The sequence below is a fragment of the Mobula birostris genome, chromosome 16, assembly GCF_030028105.1.
Source record: "Mobula birostris isolate sMobBir1 chromosome 16, sMobBir1.hap1, whole genome shotgun sequence".
In the NCBI taxonomy this organism is placed as follows: Eukaryota; Metazoa; Chordata; class Chondrichthyes; order Myliobatiformes; family Myliobatidae; genus Mobula; species Mobula birostris.
The window spans coordinates 3,055,317-3,073,432 of record NC_092385.1 but is presented as its reverse complement, the minus strand read 5'-3'; the positions used below and the strand labels follow the sequence as shown (position 1 = coordinate 3,073,432).

Below are 18,116 nucleotides of genomic sequence, written 5' to 3'. Positions count from 1 at the left end.
TCGACGTTTCAGGCCGAGACCCCTCATCAGGACCAAAGCAGTGGCTGTTTATTCCCCTCAGTAGGTGCTGCCTGATCTGCTCAGTTCCTCCAGCATTTTGTGTGCGTTGTTCTGGATTTCCAGCACCTGCAGAGTCTCTGCTGTTAGATCTGTTACTCTTATGTGGGGGGGTGCGTGGGTGGTGTAACATGGAGGTTGTTGCATTTGAACTGGCGGGTGGAGGGTGGGGGTTCGTTTGAAATGTAACAGAGTGCTCTGGCAATCTGTATCCGCACCAATCTGTGTTCTGATGTTATTTGCAGTGTGCTGGCATGTGTGCCCTTGTTAAACCCGTGCCCCCGCCCCCTGCACTGTGTGGGGGTGTCTGAGCCAGCGGGGTCGTGAACGCCATACGGCAGAGCTGCACAGGACAGGGGGCTAACACACTCCACCCCCGGCCAGCCTGGTGCTCCTCCCCCCCACGGCTGTGCCCAGCGTGCCGTACTGTCAGCCGGAGTGCGCACACTAAATTGGAATTTGGGTTGACCCAAAGGTAGCCCTTGGTTCTTTTGTTTTTTAATGTTCTCCGAGCGTTTTTGCATGCCGGCTTTTTCCCAGCTCGAGGACGAGGCGAGTTTCTCTGCTTCCGATCAGCATGTTTGGCACAACCTGAAGGAGATTCCCGGCCCCTACCCCCCCACCCACCCCTGCACACACTCCCTGGCCCACAGATTGAGTAATGTCTTTTCTCTTCTCTCCCCTTGCTCCAACCCTCTCCCCTCTCACCCCCCACTCTCCCCGTCCCTCTCCCCCTCTCCTTCCTCCTTTCTTCTCCCCCCTCTCTCCCTTCCTTTTCCTCTCCCCTCCCCAGGCGGAATGTCCTCGATCTGTCGATGGGTATCGAGAAGATGGGCGAGCTGCGGTGGGAGTTGGCCCTCTGCCTGCTTGCCGCTTGGGTCATCTGTTTCTTCTGCATCTGGAAGGGCGTCCGGTCCACCGGGAAGGTGAGAGCACAGCTCGTCCGTCGGCACCAAACCCGTACCACTCCCTTGCCCCGGGCTCCCCACCACCCGGTGAGGGTCGTTATCAAACCAAACTCCTCTCCCCTGGCTTACTGCTCACTCAGGACCGCAGGCCCATCCTTTTTACCTGCCTGCGCCCCTCACCCCTAAATTAAATCACTTTATTCCGATGCAACCTGCCGCCACAAGTCTGCATGACAAGATGGCGAGAGGCAGAGATCGAGTGTATACCCAGAGACTTGTAAATGACTGATACAAAGGGGCATAAGTTTAACTGATTGGAGGAAAGTATAGTGGTTATATCAGAGGTAGGTGGAATGCACTGCCGAGGTGGTGATGGAGGCAGATACACTGGGGACATCTAAGAAACTCTTAATTAGGCAGGCGGATGATAGAAAAATGGAGGGTGTAGGAGGGAAGGGTCAGATTGATCTTAGAATAGGTTACAAGATTGTGGGACAAAGGGCCTGTACTATGCCATGATGTTCATGTCCTCCCTCCAGAGCTGGTAACACCATCACTCACAACAACACTGGGACACATTCATGGCCAGGAAAGCTTTAACGTTCAAAGTACATATACGTCACCGTATACCACCCCGAGATTCATTTTCTTGTGGGCATACTCGATAATTCTATAGAATAACAAGCAAAGCAGAACCAATGAAAGACCATCCAACCAAAGTGCAGAAGTCAACAAAATGTACAAATCCTAAAAAAAGAAACAATAATAATAAATAAATAAGCAGTAAATACTGAGAGCACGAGATGAAAAGTCCTTGAAAGTGAGTCCATTGGTTGTAGGGACATTTTGATGATGGGGTGAGTGATGTTATCTCCTTTGGTTGAGGGCTAGTAACTGTTCCTGAACCTGGTGGAGAAGATCCCAAGGTGCCTGTGTCTCCTTCCAAATGGCAGCCGTGGGAAGAGAGCACGTCCCGGGTGGCGGGGATGCTTTCCTGCGACAGTGTTTCGTGTGGAGATGCTCGATGGCTTCGCTCTGCGCTGCAGCCAGTCAGTACGCTCTCCACCACAGCTCTGTAGAAGTCAGGTGTCATGCCAAGTCTCCGCAAACTCCGAAGGAAGCAGAGACTCTGCCGTGCTTCCTTGGTAATTACCGTCCTGCGCTGGGCCCTCTGAAATGATGGCACTGAGGAATTGCCGATTCTCTCCCTCTGATTCCCCCGCCCGCTGAGGATCGGGTCATGGACCTGTGGTTTCCTCCTCCTGACGTCTATAATCTCTGAACTTCGAACTTTCAGCGACTCTGGACAGGAAAGGTTCAGAGGGATATGCACTGAATGGAGGCACATGTGACTGGTCAGCGTGAACCAGTTGGGTCGAGGGGCGTGCTTCTGTCCCGTGTCTCTCCTAATTCTGTATTGTGGTTCAGTTGGGGCTGTAGGAGGTGGGAGGGTGGGAGCTGACCGAGTCCCAAAGGCTGTCCCCCACCCTCCTGAGTCAGAGATAAAGCCGATGGGGGGAGAGTTCCTGAGGTTAGAGCCAGTGACAGAACAGAAATGGATCTCCCAGACAAGCTGGGGTGTGACTGGGAGGGAACCTGTGGGTGGGGGTGTGTGACTGGATGGGGAACCTGTAGGTGGGGGTGTGTGACTGGATATGGAACCTGTGGGTGGGGGTGTGTGAGTGGGAGGGGAACCTGTGGGTGGGGGTGTGTGACTGGGAGGGAACCTGTGGGTGGGGGTGTGTGACTGGATGGGGAACCTGTAGGTGGGGGTGTGTGACTGGATATGGAACCTGTGGGTGGGGGTGTGTGACTGGGAGGGAATCTGTGGGTGGGGGTGTGTGACAGGATGGGGAACCTGTGGGTGGAGGGTGTGACTGGGAGGGGAATCTGTGGGTGGGGGTGTGTGACTGGGAGGGAACCTGTGGGTGGGGATGTGTGACTGGGAGGGGAACCTGTGGGTGGGGGTGTGTGACTGGGAGGGGAACATGTGGGTGGGTGTGTGTGACTGGGGGGGAATCTGTGGGTGGGGGTGTGTGACTGGATATGGAATCTGTGGGTGGGGGTGTGTGACTGGATGGGGAACCTGTGGGTGGGTGTGTGTGACTGGGAGAGGAACCTGTGGGTGGGGATGTGTGACTGGGAGGGAAGCTGTGGGTGGGGCTGTGTGACTGGGAGGGAAGCTGTGGGTGGGGCTGTGTGACTGGGAAGGGGAACCTGTGGGTGGGGGTGTGTGACTGGATGGGGAACCTGTGGGTGGGGGTGTGTGACTGGGAGGGGAACCTGTGGGTGGGGGTGTGTGATTGGATATGGAACCTGTGGGTGGGGGTGTGTGACTGGGAGGGGAACCTGTGGGTGGGGGTGTGTGACTGGATATGGAACCTGTGGGTGGGGATGTGTGACTGGATGGGGAACCTGTGGGTGGAGGTGTGTGACTGGGAGGGGAACCTGTGGGTGGGGGTGTGTGACTGGATATGGAACCTGTGGGTGGGGGTGTGTGACTGGATGGGGAACCTGTGGGTGGGGGTGCGTGACTGGGAGGGGACCTGTGGGTAGGGGTGTGTGACTGGGAGGGGAACCTGTGGGTGGGGGGGTGTGACTGGATATGGAACCTGTGGGTGGGAGTGTGTGACTGGATGGGGAACCTGTGGGGGGGGTGTGACTGGGAGGGGAACCTGTGGGTGGGGGTGTGTGACTGGATATGGAACCTGTGGGTGGGGGTGTGTGACTGGGAGGGGAACCTGTGGGTGGGGGTGTGTGACTGGATATGGAACCTGTGGGTGGGGGTGTGTGACTGGATGGGGAACCTGTGGGTGGGGGTGCGTGACTGGGAGGGGAACCTGTGGGTGGGGGTGTGTGACTGGGAGGGAACCTGTGGGTGGGGGTGTGTGACTGGATGGGGAACCTGTGGGTGGGGGTGTGTGACTGGGAGGGGAACCTGTGGGTGGGGGTGTGTGACTGAGAGGGGAACCTGTGGGTGGGGGTGTTCCTGCTGCCCTTGTCCGTCTGGATGGAAGCGGTTGTGGGTTTGGTGGTTGCCGCGGTGAGAAGCTGCGGTACGTTGTGTAGACGGAGCAGACTGCGGCCACGGTGTGTGTTGGTGGGAGCGAGTGTGTAGCAGGGTGGACAGTGTGTCAATCGAGCAGGTGACAGTGGGGAAAGTTACTGATGATGTTAACACTCACCGTTCTCTTGCCCGTTGTCCTCTCTCCCTGCCAGGTTGTGTACTTCACTGCCACATTCCCCTTCCTGATGCTGTTGGTGTTGTTAATCCGTGGAGTCACCCTGCCAGGAGCAACTCAGGGAATCAAGTTTTATCTGTATCCTGACATGACACGCCTGGGTGACCCACAGGTGAGTGTCCTGCAGAACCTTCCAGATCAGGGCTGAGCTTCCATTGAGGTCAACTGTGAAACATCCCCAATCAAACACAGCCGCCAATGCCTTGTCAGTCATGGCCGGCCTGCTCACACTAATCATGGCTTCCTGACCAGACTAACCATAGCCACCCTGTCCATAATAATGATGTTTACTCTGCCCATGCCACTCATGGCCAAACTGACCACACTAATCGTAGCCATCTTTCCCATGCCAACAGTGTCCAACCTGCTCACATTAATCGTGGCTGCTCTGCCCACACCCATTGAGCCTGCCCATGCCAGTGGTGGCCAGCCTGCCCATACTAATGATGGCCACCTTTTCCATGCTAATCATGGCCAGCCTGACCTCACGAATGGCGGCCAACCTGCCCACATTAATCATGGCCACCCTACCTACACCTAGCCAATATCAAAAAAAGGCCTCTATGCCCAATTAACATATGGCCGATATACCTATATCAAACATAGCTGCCTAGCCCACGACATAAACAGTGAATTAAAATAGAAAATTCATGAAACAACTTTCATCAATTCAGTATCAACAGAGAGAGAAAAAGACTTCATGTTTAAGAACAATGACCAGAAATCCAGAGAGCAAGAATAGGCACCCTGCCCACATCAAACATGGCTGCCTTAGCTCCATCAGTATGGCCTGCTGTGTTCGGGTGCTGGGCTCGCTCTCCTCACTGGACCACATGCTGTGGTTAAGAAGGCATACGGTGCATTGGCCTTCATCAATCGTGGAACTGAGTTTAACAGCCAAGAGGTAATGTTGCAGCTATATAGGACCCTGGTCAGACCCCACTTGGAGTACTGTGCTCAGTTCTGGTCGCCTCACTACAGGAAGGATGTGGAAACCATAGAAAGGGTGCAGAGGAGATTTACAAGGATGTTGCCTGGATTGGGGAGCATGCCTTATGAAAACAGGTTGAGTGAACTCGGCCTTTTCTCCTTAGAGCGACGGAGGATGAGGGGTGACCTGATAGAGGTGTATAAGATGATGAGAGGTAATTTATTTTTTTGATAGTCAGAGGCTTTCTCCCAGGGCTGAAATGACTGCCACAAGAGTGCACAATTTTAAAGTGCTTGGAAGTAGGTACAGAGGAGATGTCAGGGGTAAGTTTTTTACGCAGAGTGGTGAGTGTGTGGAATGGGCTGCCGGTGATGGTGGTGGAAGAGGAAATGACAGGGTCTTTTAAGAGACTCCTGAATGGCTACGTGGAACTTAGAAAAATAGAGGGCTATGGGTAAAGCCTAGGTAGTTCTAAGGTAGGGACATGTTCGGCACAGCTTTGTGGGCTGAAGGGCCTGTATTGTGCTGTAGGTTTTCTATGTTTCTATGCCTGGGGTAGAAGGAAATAATAGTGCCCTGAGTTGGATCTTTCTCCCATCCCCTTTCAAAATGCCATCCTAAAGTAGTTGGACCCCGTGACGAACAAACTCTTCAAAGTTCAAAGTAAATATATTATCAAAGTATATATTACTCTATACTGTGAGATTCATTTTCTTCAGGGCATACTAACTAAATCCAATAATCATAACAGAATCAATGAAAGATCACACCAACAGGGTGGACAACCAGTCTGCAAGAGACAACAAACTGTGCAAATACAAAAAGAAAGAAAGAATAATTATAAATAAATGAGCAATAAATATTGGCGACAAACCAGGGCAGGACTTTCACAGTAACTGCGATGGCCTGAGGCGTGTCATAGAACAGACAGACCCGGGGGTCACATGCATGGTTCTCTCACAGACTGGTGAAGAAGGAATTTGGCCCACTAGCCTTCGTCGGTCAGGGCACCGAGGACAGGAGATGGGATATCACTTTCTCACTGGTCAGGGTGACTGGTCTCTATTTCCTGAGGAGACTGAGGTCCTTTAACATCTGCTGGATGATGCTGAGGATGTTCTACGAGTCTGTGGTGGCCAGTTTGCTATTGTGTGCTGGGGCAGCAGGTTGAGGGCAGCAGACACAAACAGAATCAACAAACTCATTCGTAAGGCCAGTGATGTTGTGGGGATGGAACTGGACTCTCTGACGGTGGTGTCTGAAAAGAGGATGCTGTCCAAGTTGCATGCCATCTTGGTCAATGTCTCCCATCCACTACATAATGTACTGGGTGGGTCCTGGACTTATTTCATAATTTACTGGCATAATTTACATATTACTATTTAACTATTTATGGTTTTATTACTATTTATTATTTATGGTGCAACTGTAACGAAAACCAATTTCCCCCGGGATCAATAAAGTATGACTATGACTATGATGTTAAGGCCACATTTGGAGAATTGTGTATAGTTCTGATGGTCATTAAACTTGAGAGAGTACAGAAACTTTTTACAAGGGAAGTTACCGGCACTGAAGGGCTTGAGTTACAGGGGAAGACTGGACAGCCTAGGAGTGTTTTCCCTGGAGTGGAGGAGGCTGAGGGGTCGCCTTACAGAGGTTTGTAAAATCAAGAAGGCAATCATAGGTAGGTGGTTAGACTTTCTTTCCCCCAGAGTGAAGGACTCTAAAACTAGAGAGCAGAGGTTTAAAATGAGAGGGGAGGGATTTAAAGGACCCTGAGGACCAAATTCTCCAGAGGTTGGTAGATATACGCAATGAACTGTCCAAGGACATGGTGAAAGTGGGTACAATGAGAATTTTAAAAGCCATTTGGACAGGTTCGTTTTCATGGACAGGAAAGGTTCAGAGCAGATCCATTGAGTCCTTGCTTAATAGTATTGGTCCCTAGCATAAAGAAGGTTGGGAACCCCTGATTTCGAGAGATAAGAGTCAAACACAGGCAAACAGGACTAGCCCAGGCAGTCACATTGGTCAGCATGGAAGAGCTGGGCCAAAGGGCCTGTTTGATTCTTTGTGTGGGCGGTTCCCACCACTGGTACGATAACTTGTCCTGACCTCTACCCTTGTCTCTGTCCGTACCTCTCCCCCCCCCCCGCTCTCTCTCCCCGTCCTCGCGCAGGTCTGGATCGACGCAGGGACTCAGATTTTCTTCTCCTATGCAATCTGCTTGGGTGCGATGACGTCCCTGGGGAGTTACAACAAATACAAGTACAACTGCTACCGGTGAGACTGTGGGGCAGCGAGGAGAGGGAGGGGTGGCCGGAGTGTTGGGGCGTGCCCCGTGTAGAAATAACCAGAACCACTTATCGCCTTTGCCTTCAGGGACTGTTTGCTTCTGGGATGCCTGAACAGCGGGACGAGCTTTGTCTCAGGGTTCGCCATCTTCTCCATCCTTGGCTTCATGGCGCAAGAGCAAGGAGTAAACATCGCCGACGTGGCGGAGTCAGGTAGGGGTGGGGGGCAGCTGTTCAGTTGTGATCACCTCACTGTAGGAAGGATGTGGAAGCTTGAGAGGGGGGTACAGACAAGATTTACCAGGGTGCTTCCTGGATTAGAGACCATGTCTCATAGGGATAGGTTGAGCGAGCGAGGAATTTTCTTCTTGGAGTGAAGGAGGATGAAAGGTGGCTTGATGGAGATGTAGATAATGACCAGAAGCACAGATGGAGGGGACAGCCAGAGCCTTTCCCCCAGGGCAGAAATAGCTAACATGAGGGGCATAATTTTGAGGTGTTTGGAGGGAAGTACAGGGGGTTGTCAGAGGTAGAATTTTTACACAGAGTGGTGGGTGTGTGGAACACTCTGCTGGGGTGGATGCAGACGCCTATTTGGGGCATTTAAGAGACTCTTTAGATAGGCACATGGATGAAAGAAAAATGGAGGGTTATATAGGAGGGAAGAGTTACATTGATCTTGGAGTAAGTTAAGGGGTGGGTACAGCATTGTGGGCTGAAGGGCCTATACTGTTCTGTAACGTTCTGTGTTCTACACTCTGTTCTCTGATGGGCCTACTGAGCAGTCAGGAAATGGAGCCACCGATGTACTCACTCTGTGAGAAACTACACAAGCACATCTGACCAGCATGAGTAGGGTTCGTTCAGAGGCAGACCACCGCACAGTGTGGAGGGAGCTTTACTCTGTGTCTGACTACAGGAGTGTGTGATGGGACAGTGTGGAGGGAGTTTCATTCTGTATCTGACCCTGGGAGTGTGTGATGGGACAGTGTGGAGGGAGCTTCACTCTGTGACTGACCCTGAGAGTGTGTGATGGGGTGGTGTGGAGGGAGCTTCACTCTGTGTCTGGCCCCGGGAGTGTGTGATGGGACGGTGCGGAGAGAATTTCACTCTCTATCTGACCCCAGGAGTGTGTGATGGGACGGTGTTGAGGGAGTTTCACTCTGTGTCTGACCCTGGGAGTGTGTGATGGCACAGTGTGGAGGGAGCTTCACTCTGTGTCTGACCCTGGGAGTGTGTGATGGGACAGTGTAGAGGGAGCTTCGCTCTGTGTCTGACCCCAAGAGTGTGTGATGGGATGGTGTGGAGGGAGATTCACTCTGTGTCTGACTCAGGAGTGTGTGATGGGACGGTGTTGAGGGAGTTTCACTCTGTGTCTGACCCCAGAAGTGTGTGATGATGGCACTGTGTGGAGGGAGCTTCGCTCTGTGTCTGACCCTGGGGGTGTGTGATGGGACAGTGTGGAGGGAGCTTCGCTCTGTGTCTGACCCCGGGAGTGTGTGATGGGACAGTGTGGAGGGAGATTCACTCTGTGTCTGACCCCGGGAGTGTGTGATGGGACGGTGTGGAGGGAGCTTCACTCTGTGTCTGACCCTGGGAGTGTGTGATGGGACGGTGTGGAGGGAGATTCACTCTGTGACTGACCCCGGGAGTGTGTGATGGGACGGTGTTGAGGGAGTTTCATTCTGTGTCTGACCCCAGAAGTGTGTGATGACACTGTGTGGAGGGAGCTTCGCTCTGTGTCTGACCCCGGGAGTGTGTGATGGGACGGTGTGGAGGGAACTTCACTCTGTGTCTGACCCCGGGAGTGTGTGATAGGACAGTGTGGAGGGAGTTTCACTCTATGCCTGACTCCTGGAGTGTGTGATGGGACGGTGTGGAGGGAGCTTCACTCTGTGTCTGACCCTGGGAGTGTGTGATGGAACGGTGTGGAGGAAACTTCACTCTGTGACTGACCCCGGGAGTTTGAGATGGGACAGTGTGGAGGGAGATTCACTCTGTGTCTGACCCCGGGAGTGTGTGATGGGACGGTGTGGAGGGAGATTCACTCTGTGACTGACCCCGGGAGTGTGTGGTGGGACGGTGTTGAGGGAGTTTCATTCTGTGTCTGACCCCAGAAGTGTGTGATGGCACTGTGTGGAGGGAGCTTCGCTCTGTGTCTGACCCCGGGAGTGTGTGATAGGACAGTGTGGAGGGAGTTTCACTCTGTGCCTGACTCCTGGAGTGTGTGATGGGACGGTGTGGAGGGAGCTTCACTCTGTGTCTGACCCCAGGAGTGTGTGATGGGAACTTCACTCTGTGTCTGACCCCGGGAGTGTGTGAGGGGACGGTGTGGAGGGAGATGTAGATCTGGTCGAGTGTGGTGGGAACAGTTTAGGATAATGCTCAGTGAACTGCCGTGGTGGTCTCCACATACTGCCCAAGTTTATAGTTTTAGCCCACATTATAAACCCTTAATAAGTGTCTACCAAGGGTTTAACGTAAACACCATAATCTGTGGCAGAAAGTTTGAAATGTTGTTATTGTTATTTGTCGAGATATGTTTTTGTTGTCCATGTCCGTTGCCTTTCCCACCGCTCTGTCTCGACGGCCTAAGCTGTCCCTCACTAGTTTTCGCGTAGGGTTAGTCTATCACTTTGGGCAGAGGGCTCGTGGTTTTCATAGCCGTAACATTGCTGGGCACCAGCCTTGCCCCAGCTGTCCATCCCTCTGTGTGCCACCGCCTCATGTCAAGGAGAGCTGGCCAAACGTGATACCTGGTGGCCAGGAGATGATCAAAACTGACACGGTTTCATTGCATCGATTGCTGTAATGTTCATCGATTTCTTCAGTGTAAACATTCGTGGAACTGAGATCTCAAACCAAGGCTATTTGGAATTTTTTTTGTAAATCTTATTGATTTGCCCAGGCCTTGAACTTGGCCACTGGCTTGTCCATCTGCCACGTTCCCCTGATATCTGAGGTCAATATGCAGCTTTCCCGGCCAAGGCCTGTGCTCGATCCGCAGAGACCATTGACATCAGCTTTCCACCCACCGCAAGATGGATGTAGTTCCATGTCTCTGAAACATTATCCTTCCCTGATACCCAGGACTCCCTCCACCACCACTCCCTCTCAGTTCCCACAAGTCACCCCTGCTGTTCCCCACTCTCAACCCAAACCAACATCTCCCTCTGACTCAGCCCCCGGTCTCTCCCCCTCCCCAACATCAAACGGAATCTCCTTCATTCCCAGCACCTCCCCAGTACAGCCCCCACAGCATCAGGGGTACACGTCTCTCTCTTGCCCAGTAACTGGCTGACCTGATCGTAACTGTGATCACACGCACACTCACACGCACTCGCATTCTCCCACACACACACACACAAACTGATAGACCCACATCCCCACACACTTTCACAAACTTGCACGTGATGTCACACACAAACATACAGAAACACATATCCTCAAGACTCACACACAGAGACTCACACACACACTGATCCACACACACTCACACTTACACACACAGACACACTCACACACACTCACATACACACACACACACACAGCCACACACACACACACACACACACTCTCTGACACACACACACACTCTGACACACACACACACACTCTCTGACACACACACACACTCACACACACACACACACTCTGACACACACACACTCTCACACACACTGACACACACACACACTCACACTCACACTCACACACACACAAACACACACACACTCACACACACTGACACACACGCACACACACACTCACACACACACTCTGACACACATACACTGACACACACACACGCACACTCACACACACACTCACACTCACACACACACGCACACTCACACACACACTCTGACACACACACACACACTCACACACACACACACACACACTCACACACACACACTCTGACACACTCACACACACACACAATTCTCTGCATTGCTTTGTTTTTTGGATAACGATTTGCGTTGTTAAACTGTAACCTGCGTAATTCCTACTGACGTTCACATTCTGCCGTAACGAGGAAGATGCCAAAAGGGTTTTTTTGGGAGGGAGAGGATTTGTGTATCTCCATACGATCTCTGTTAGACATTTTGTTGCAGTTTCTGGAACATTCCGTGCCCTTTAATCACTTTCCTGGAAGACTGGAACTTAACCACAGAGGAGGCTGTGTAAGGAACGGGCACTCTGTCTGAGAACCACCCACCCCCTCACACCCCTCCACTCAGACTGGCCTGCACCGAGCCTCTCAGGCCACTCTGCCCATCACCACGTGCTGGGCCGTACTTAGGGAGGGAGTTCCTGTAACTGTAGGTTTGCTATCCACACCCACACCGTCGGGTGGGAGATCTCATCAGGTCGAACGTTAGCTTTGTTTTAAGAGATACCGCTGCGATGTGATGTGCTTGTACTTTTGTTCAATGCAAAAGCATTATCATTTAGTGCCTCTTGTCCCCCTCCCATATCCCCACCCCCCTCCCTTCTCCCCACCCTCTCCTCTCTCCCCACCCTCCCCTGACTTCACCCCCTCCCCTCTCTCCACACCCCTCCTCCCCATCCCCTCCCCTCTCCACACACCCTCCCCTGTCATCACCCCCTCCCCTCTCTCTACCCCCCTCCCCATTTTATTTCTCCCCACCCCCACCCTCTATTTCTGCATTGCCTCCTCCAGGTCCCGGTCTGGCATTCATCGCTTACCCTAAAGCTGTGAGCTTGATGCCTTGGCCAACATTCTGGGCCGTCTTGTTTTTCGTAATGATCCTTCTTCTTGGCTTGGACAGTCAGGTCAGTCACTGTGTCTCTCTCATCGTTTAATGGGGGGGGAGTGCAGAGTGGGGTGTGCCGTGCTCGCCCCCTCTCTTTCTGCTCCCCCACTCCTCTTTCTCTTCGCTTCCCTCCCCCTACCACGGGGGCGAGGGTCTCCGCCGCGCATCAATACTTGGTGGCTGTGCCCCTCTGCGAGGGAGGGGCTTTGGCGGGGCGGAGGGCAGGGTGGGAGATGGGGGCTGGGGTTAGCCCAGCCAGGAAATGAGAGTCAACCCACCAACCCCCCCCACCCCCCCACCCGACAGCATGGGGCGAAAGAAAACTCCCCGCTTTGGATCCCCCACCCCTACCTCCCCTGCAGTGAGGGAGGAGGTGCTGACTGGCATCCAGACCACGAGGCGGCTCATCCCCTGCACTCACGCATGCCGTTTCTGGATTGCATGAGCTCCCACACGCGTGTTTGAGCACGCGTCCACCCGCGTGTCTCTGGCCAGGTGTATGCCTTGGCCTCTGTGTGTGTGTGTATGTGTGTCACACGCTTTTCTTTGGGTCACGTATGTGCGTGTCCCATGTTCTCCCCACACCCACATGTCCTTTTCAGGCACCCGCCTGCCGTTGTCTCTGGGCACTCGTGCCCACACACGCGTGTCTCTGGATTGGCACCATGCATGCACACGTGTCCTTTCCTTGGTGAGATGTGTGCGTTTGCCTTACCGAGAAGCACCTGGACACGGATATCTTGGGTGTGTGTGTGAGATTCTCTCGGTGTGTGGTGGGTGTGCAAGCCCATTCTCACACCCAGGACAGTCTCTCTTCACCGGGATTGTCCACGAACTGCTCGTTCCTGCCTCGCTCGGCCAGCACCTCCAGGCTGCTCCCCAGCCTGGAAGGCATGCTCACCAGACCCAAACTGGTCTTTGGTGCCCCGTACACTGACAGAGTCAATAAGCACAGACAAGATGCAGGAGGAACTTGGCAGGGTGGGAAACAGGCAATGTTTCGGGACCGGAAAAGAAGGGGGACGAAGCCCGAATGTTTGGGGGGGGGGAGAGAGGTAAGACCAGCTGAGGGGGCAGGTAGTTTGTGGAAGGGTGGGATGAATTAAGAAGCTGGGAGGTGATAGGTGGAAAAGAGTAGGGCTGAAGAAGGAGGAATCTGATTGGAGAGGAGTGTAGACTGGCAGAAAGGGAAGGAGGAGGTGCATAAGAGGGAGTAATGGGGGGGTGAGGAGATGAGGAGGGGTCGAGTGGAACCAGGGGGAGAAATTACCCGAACTTGGAGAAATCGATGTTTGTGCCGTCAGGTTTGGAGGCAGAGCATGAGGTGGTGCTCCTGCAGGCTGTGAGGGGGCTCTCTGTGGCAGCAAAGGAGGCCAGGGACTGACATGTCAGAATGGGAGAGGGGAGCAGAGTTGGAGTGGGTGGCTACCAGGAGTTCCTGCCTTTTGTAGCGGCCAGAGCGAAGCCCTTCAGCGGGGCACTTTATCCCCTCCGTAGACGCTGCCTGACCTGCAGATTTCCTCCAGCATCTCGTGTGTGTGTGTTGCTCTGGATTTCCAGTGTCTGCACAATCTCCAGTGTCTAGTCAACGCACAAGCCTGTACCTTGGCGAGTGCGAGGGAGTCTGTCTGCCCATCTTACCTGGCGTAGCTCCCTCCCCGTGGGGCAGAAGAACAGAGAAGATGGCATCTGCCAGGGATCGGGAGGTGGTTGTGTGCCAAGGGATGGGCTGGTGTACTCAGGGACATTGGTCTTGTCGCGCCTGCTGGGTGTGTGTACCCGGAGAACAGTCAAGAGGCTTGAAGTGTGGGTTAATGATCCTGTTGTGTGAGCAGGTAAGTGTTTTATTTCCATTGTGCTCTCTGCCTTCACCGGTTATATTTCTGACCTTCACCTGACCTCCGCGTGCAGGCTGCAGCTCCCCTCCCCGTCTGCCCGTCTCCCAGCCCGAGGTGCAGGGGTGTTTCAGAGGTACGGGATTAGCTCTGTGTGAAATGTGTCGTTTGCACCAACAACCAGGCAGTCTGAGGACGTGCAGGGGGGCAGCCTGCGAGTAGCACCACGTTCAGCTTGCCCACAACTAACTAGACCCAACCCATGCATCTCTGGAACGTGGGAGGAAACTGGAGCACCCTGAGGAAACCCACACAGTCATAGGGAGAGCGACAGCGGGAAGCAAGCCTCAGTGGCTGTAACTGCCACGTTTCTGTATTGCCCACAGCTGATGGGGTTTTGCCCATCGTAGTGAGCGCTCCCTGTCACCCAGTCCTCCACCAATGTCCGGCTGCTTCTCAGGGACATCGAGAGGTGGAAAGAAAGCAGAGGTCACTGGCCTCACCTTGCTTACTGGGAGTCTCTCAATGTTCTCCGATTCCCCACCCTAGCTAAACATCTGATGTGCACCAGATGGTTGGCAGAATGTTCCAGAAACTCCATTTGGGTGTTAACACACTGTCAGACATTGCCTGTGGTCAGAGTCTAACTCACAATCTTGCGAGGCTGTAAAAGACTTAAAACACGTACGTGTAATGTTGACTTACAGGTGTGTCTTTGACAAACGACTGATTAGCAGAAAGATCTTGTATGTTTAGCATTGAGCTGGCCAAGACAAATAGTGAATAAACAATGCAGCCATATTTCCTGGTAATAATGCTGGGGTACATTGATACTCTCCCACATATCCAACTGTAAACTGCTATGGAAAACATACGTCACCCACAGCTCCTTGGGAATCTCTGTGAGTGTGTGATGGGACAGTGTGGAGGGAGCTTCACTCTGTGTCTGACCCCAGGAGTGTGTGATGGGACGGTGTGGAGGGAGATTCACTCTGTTTCTGACCCCAGGAGTGTGTGATGGGACAGTGTGGAGGGAGCTTCACTCTGTGTCTGACCCTGGGGGTGTGTGATGGGACGGTGTGGAGGGAGTTTCACTCTGTGTCTGACCCTGGGAGTGTGTGATGGGACGGTGTGGAGGGAGCTTCACTCTGTGTCTGACCCCAGGAGTGTGTGATGGGACGGTGTGGAGGGAGCTTCACTCTGTGTCTGACCCCAGGAGTGTGTGATGGGACGGTGTGGAGGGAGCTTCACTCTGTGTCTGACACCGGGAGTGTGTGATGGGACGGTGTGGAGGGAGTTTCACTCTGTGTCTGACCCCAGGAGTGTGTGATGGGACGGTGTGGAGGAAGCTTCACTCTGTGTCTGACCCCGGGAGTATGTGATGGGATGGTGTGGAGGGAGTTTCACTCTGTGTCTGACCCCGGGAGTGTGTGATGGGACAGTGTGGAGGGAGCTTCACTCTGTGTCTGACCCCGGGAGTGTGTGATGGGACGGTGTGGAGGGAGTTTCACTCTGTGTCTGACCCCAGGAGTGTGTGATGGGATGGTGTGGAGGGAGATTCACTCTGTGTCTGACCCCGGGAGTGTGTGATGGGACGGTGTGGAGGGAGTTTCACTCTGTATCTGACCCCAGGAGTGTGTGATGGGACGGTGTGGAGGGAGCTTCACTCTGTGTCTGACCACAGGAGTGTGTGATGGGGCAGTGTGGAGGGAGCTTCACTCTGTGTCTGACCCCGGGAGTGTGTGATGGGACAGTGTGGAGGGAGCTTCACTCTGTGTCTGACCCTGGGAGTGTGTGATGGGACGGTGTGGAGGGAGTTTCACTCTGTGTCTGACCCCGGGAGTGGGTGATGGGACAGTGTGGAGGGAGATTCACTCTGTGTCTGACCCTGGGAGTGTGTGATGGGACGGTGTGGAGGGAGTTTCACTCTATGTCTGACCCTGGCAGTGTGTGATGGGATGGTGTGGAGGGAGCTTCACTCTGTGTCTGACCCTGGGAGTGTGTGATGGGGTGGTGCGGAGGGAGATTTGATGCCTATCCCCCGGAACTTTCCTATCCATGTACCTATCTAAGTGGCTTGTAAACATTGTAATCATACCAACCTGCTTCATTTCCTTTTGCAGCTCATTGCATCAACCCTCTTCCATCTGCATGAAAAACATGACTCCAGGATCCACCTTAAATCTTCCCTCTCACCATGAACCTGTGCCCTCTAGTTTCAGTATCCCCTACCCCAGGGATAGACTGTGACCTTAGCCAAGTCCCTCTTGACCTTTAAAACCTCTATAAGGGCACCCTCAGCCTCCTCTTCACTCCAGCCTGTACTAGTCTCGCCTTGAAATTCCAGCCCTCCGGTCCCGTCAACATGTCAGTGTATCCTTTCTGCCCCCTCTGCAGCGTAATCACACTGTTGTGTGGTGACTGGCATGGCTCACAGTACTCCAGGAGCAGCCTCAACAGCGTAGTAACCAAGCTGTAGAAGGCAAATGTTGCAAACACTTCCTTCAACAGTCTGTCTACCTCTGTTCATTAGAAAGATTAGCGTCCTAAGAGGGGGACAGTGTGGAGGGAGCTTCACTCTGTGTTTTTAACCTGGGAGTATGTGATGGAGTGGAGTGAAGGAGCTCAGTCTGTGTGTGATGGGCCGGTGTGAAAGAGGTTCTCTCTGTGTTTAACCCTGGGAGCGTGTGATGGGACAGTGTGGAAGAGATTCTGTCTGTGTTTAACCCTGGGAGTGTGTGATGGGACGGTGTGGAGGGAGTTTCACTCTGTGACTGACCCCAGGAGTGTGTGATGGGACAGTGTGGAGGGAGCTTCACTCTGTGTCTGACCCTGGGAGTGTGTGATGGGACGATGTGGAGGGAGCTTCACTCTGTGTCTGACCCCAGGAGTGTGTGATAGGACAGTGTGGAGGGAGTTTCACTCTGTGTCTGACCCCGGGAGTGTGTGATGGGACGGTGTGGAGGGAGATTCACTCTGTGTCTGACCCCTGGAGTGTGTGATAGGACAGCGTGGGGGGAGTTTCACTCTGTGACTGACCCCGGGAGTGTGTGATGGGACGGTGTGGAGGGAGCTTCACTCTGTGTCTGACCCTGGGAGTGTGTGATGGGACAGTGTGGAGGGAGATTCACTCTGTGTCTGACCCTGGGAGTGTGTGATGGGACGGTGTGGAGGGAGATTCACTCTGTGTCTGACCCCGGGAGTGTGTGATGGGACGGTGTGGAGGGAGATTCACTCTGTGTCTGACCCTGGGAGTGTGTGATGGGACAGTGTGGAGGGAGCTTCACTCTGTGTCTGACCCCGGGAGTGTGTGATGGGACGGTGTGGAGGGAGATTCACTCTGTGTCTGACCCTGGGAGTGTGTGATGGGACAGTGTGGAGGGAGCTTCACTCTGTGTCTGACCCCGGGAGTGTGTGATGGGATGGTGTGGAGGGAGATTCACTCTGTGTCTGACCCCGGGAGTGTGTGATGGGACAGTGTGGAGGGAGCTTCACTCTGTGTCTGACCCCGGGAGTGTGTGATGGGACGGTGTGGAGGGAGATTCACTCTGTGTCTGACCCTGGGAGTGTGTGATGGGACAGTGTGGAGGGAGCTTCACTCTGTGTCTGACCCCGGGAGTGTGTGATGGGACGGTGTGGAGGGAGATTCACTCTGTGTCTGACCCTGGGAGTGTGTGATGGGACAGTGTGGAGGGAGCTTCACTCTGTGTCTGACCCCGGGAGTGTGTGATGGGATGGTGTGGAGGGAGATTCACTCTGTGTCTGACCCCGGGAGTGTGTGGTGGGACGGTGTGGAGGGAGTTTCACTCTGTGTCTGACCCCGGGAGTGTGTGATGGGACGGTGTGGAGGGAGTTTCACTCTGTGTCTGACCCCGGGAGTGTGTGATGGGACGGTGTGGAGGGAGTTTCACTCTGTGTCTGACCCCGGGAGTGTGCGATGGGACAGTGTGGAAGAGATTCTGTCTGTGTTTAACCCTGGGTGTGTGTGATGGGATGGAATGACGGAGGTCTCCCTGTGTATGACGCTGGGAGTGTGTGGGGGCAAGTTTCACTCAATTTGTGTTT

General features: G+C 53.6%; 1 protein-coding gene across 3 annotated transcripts in view; it reads left to right on the top strand.

Moving 5' to 3' along the window:
- Positions 1–18,116, top strand: part of LOC140210941 (sodium- and chloride-dependent taurine transporter-like) — a 36,260-nt gene that overhangs the window by 5,621 nt on the left and 12,523 nt on the right. For 2 of the 3 annotated variants that reach the window (XM_072280218.1, XM_072280220.1), the window contains exons 2-6: positions 851–983; positions 4,185–4,319; positions 7,321–7,424; positions 7,524–7,648; positions 12,123–12,235. In XM_072280218.1, the coding sequence (XP_072136319.1) occupies positions 873–983; positions 4,185–4,319; positions 7,321–7,424; positions 7,524–7,648; positions 12,123–12,235 (588 nt within the window). In that variant the 5' untranslated portion in view covers positions 851–872. Of the gene's footprint in view, positions 1–449; positions 533–850; positions 984–4,184; positions 4,320–7,320; positions 7,425–7,523; positions 7,649–12,122; positions 12,236–18,116 lie in introns of those variants that run through there. The other variant, XM_072280221.1, reaches the window with a different exon arrangement.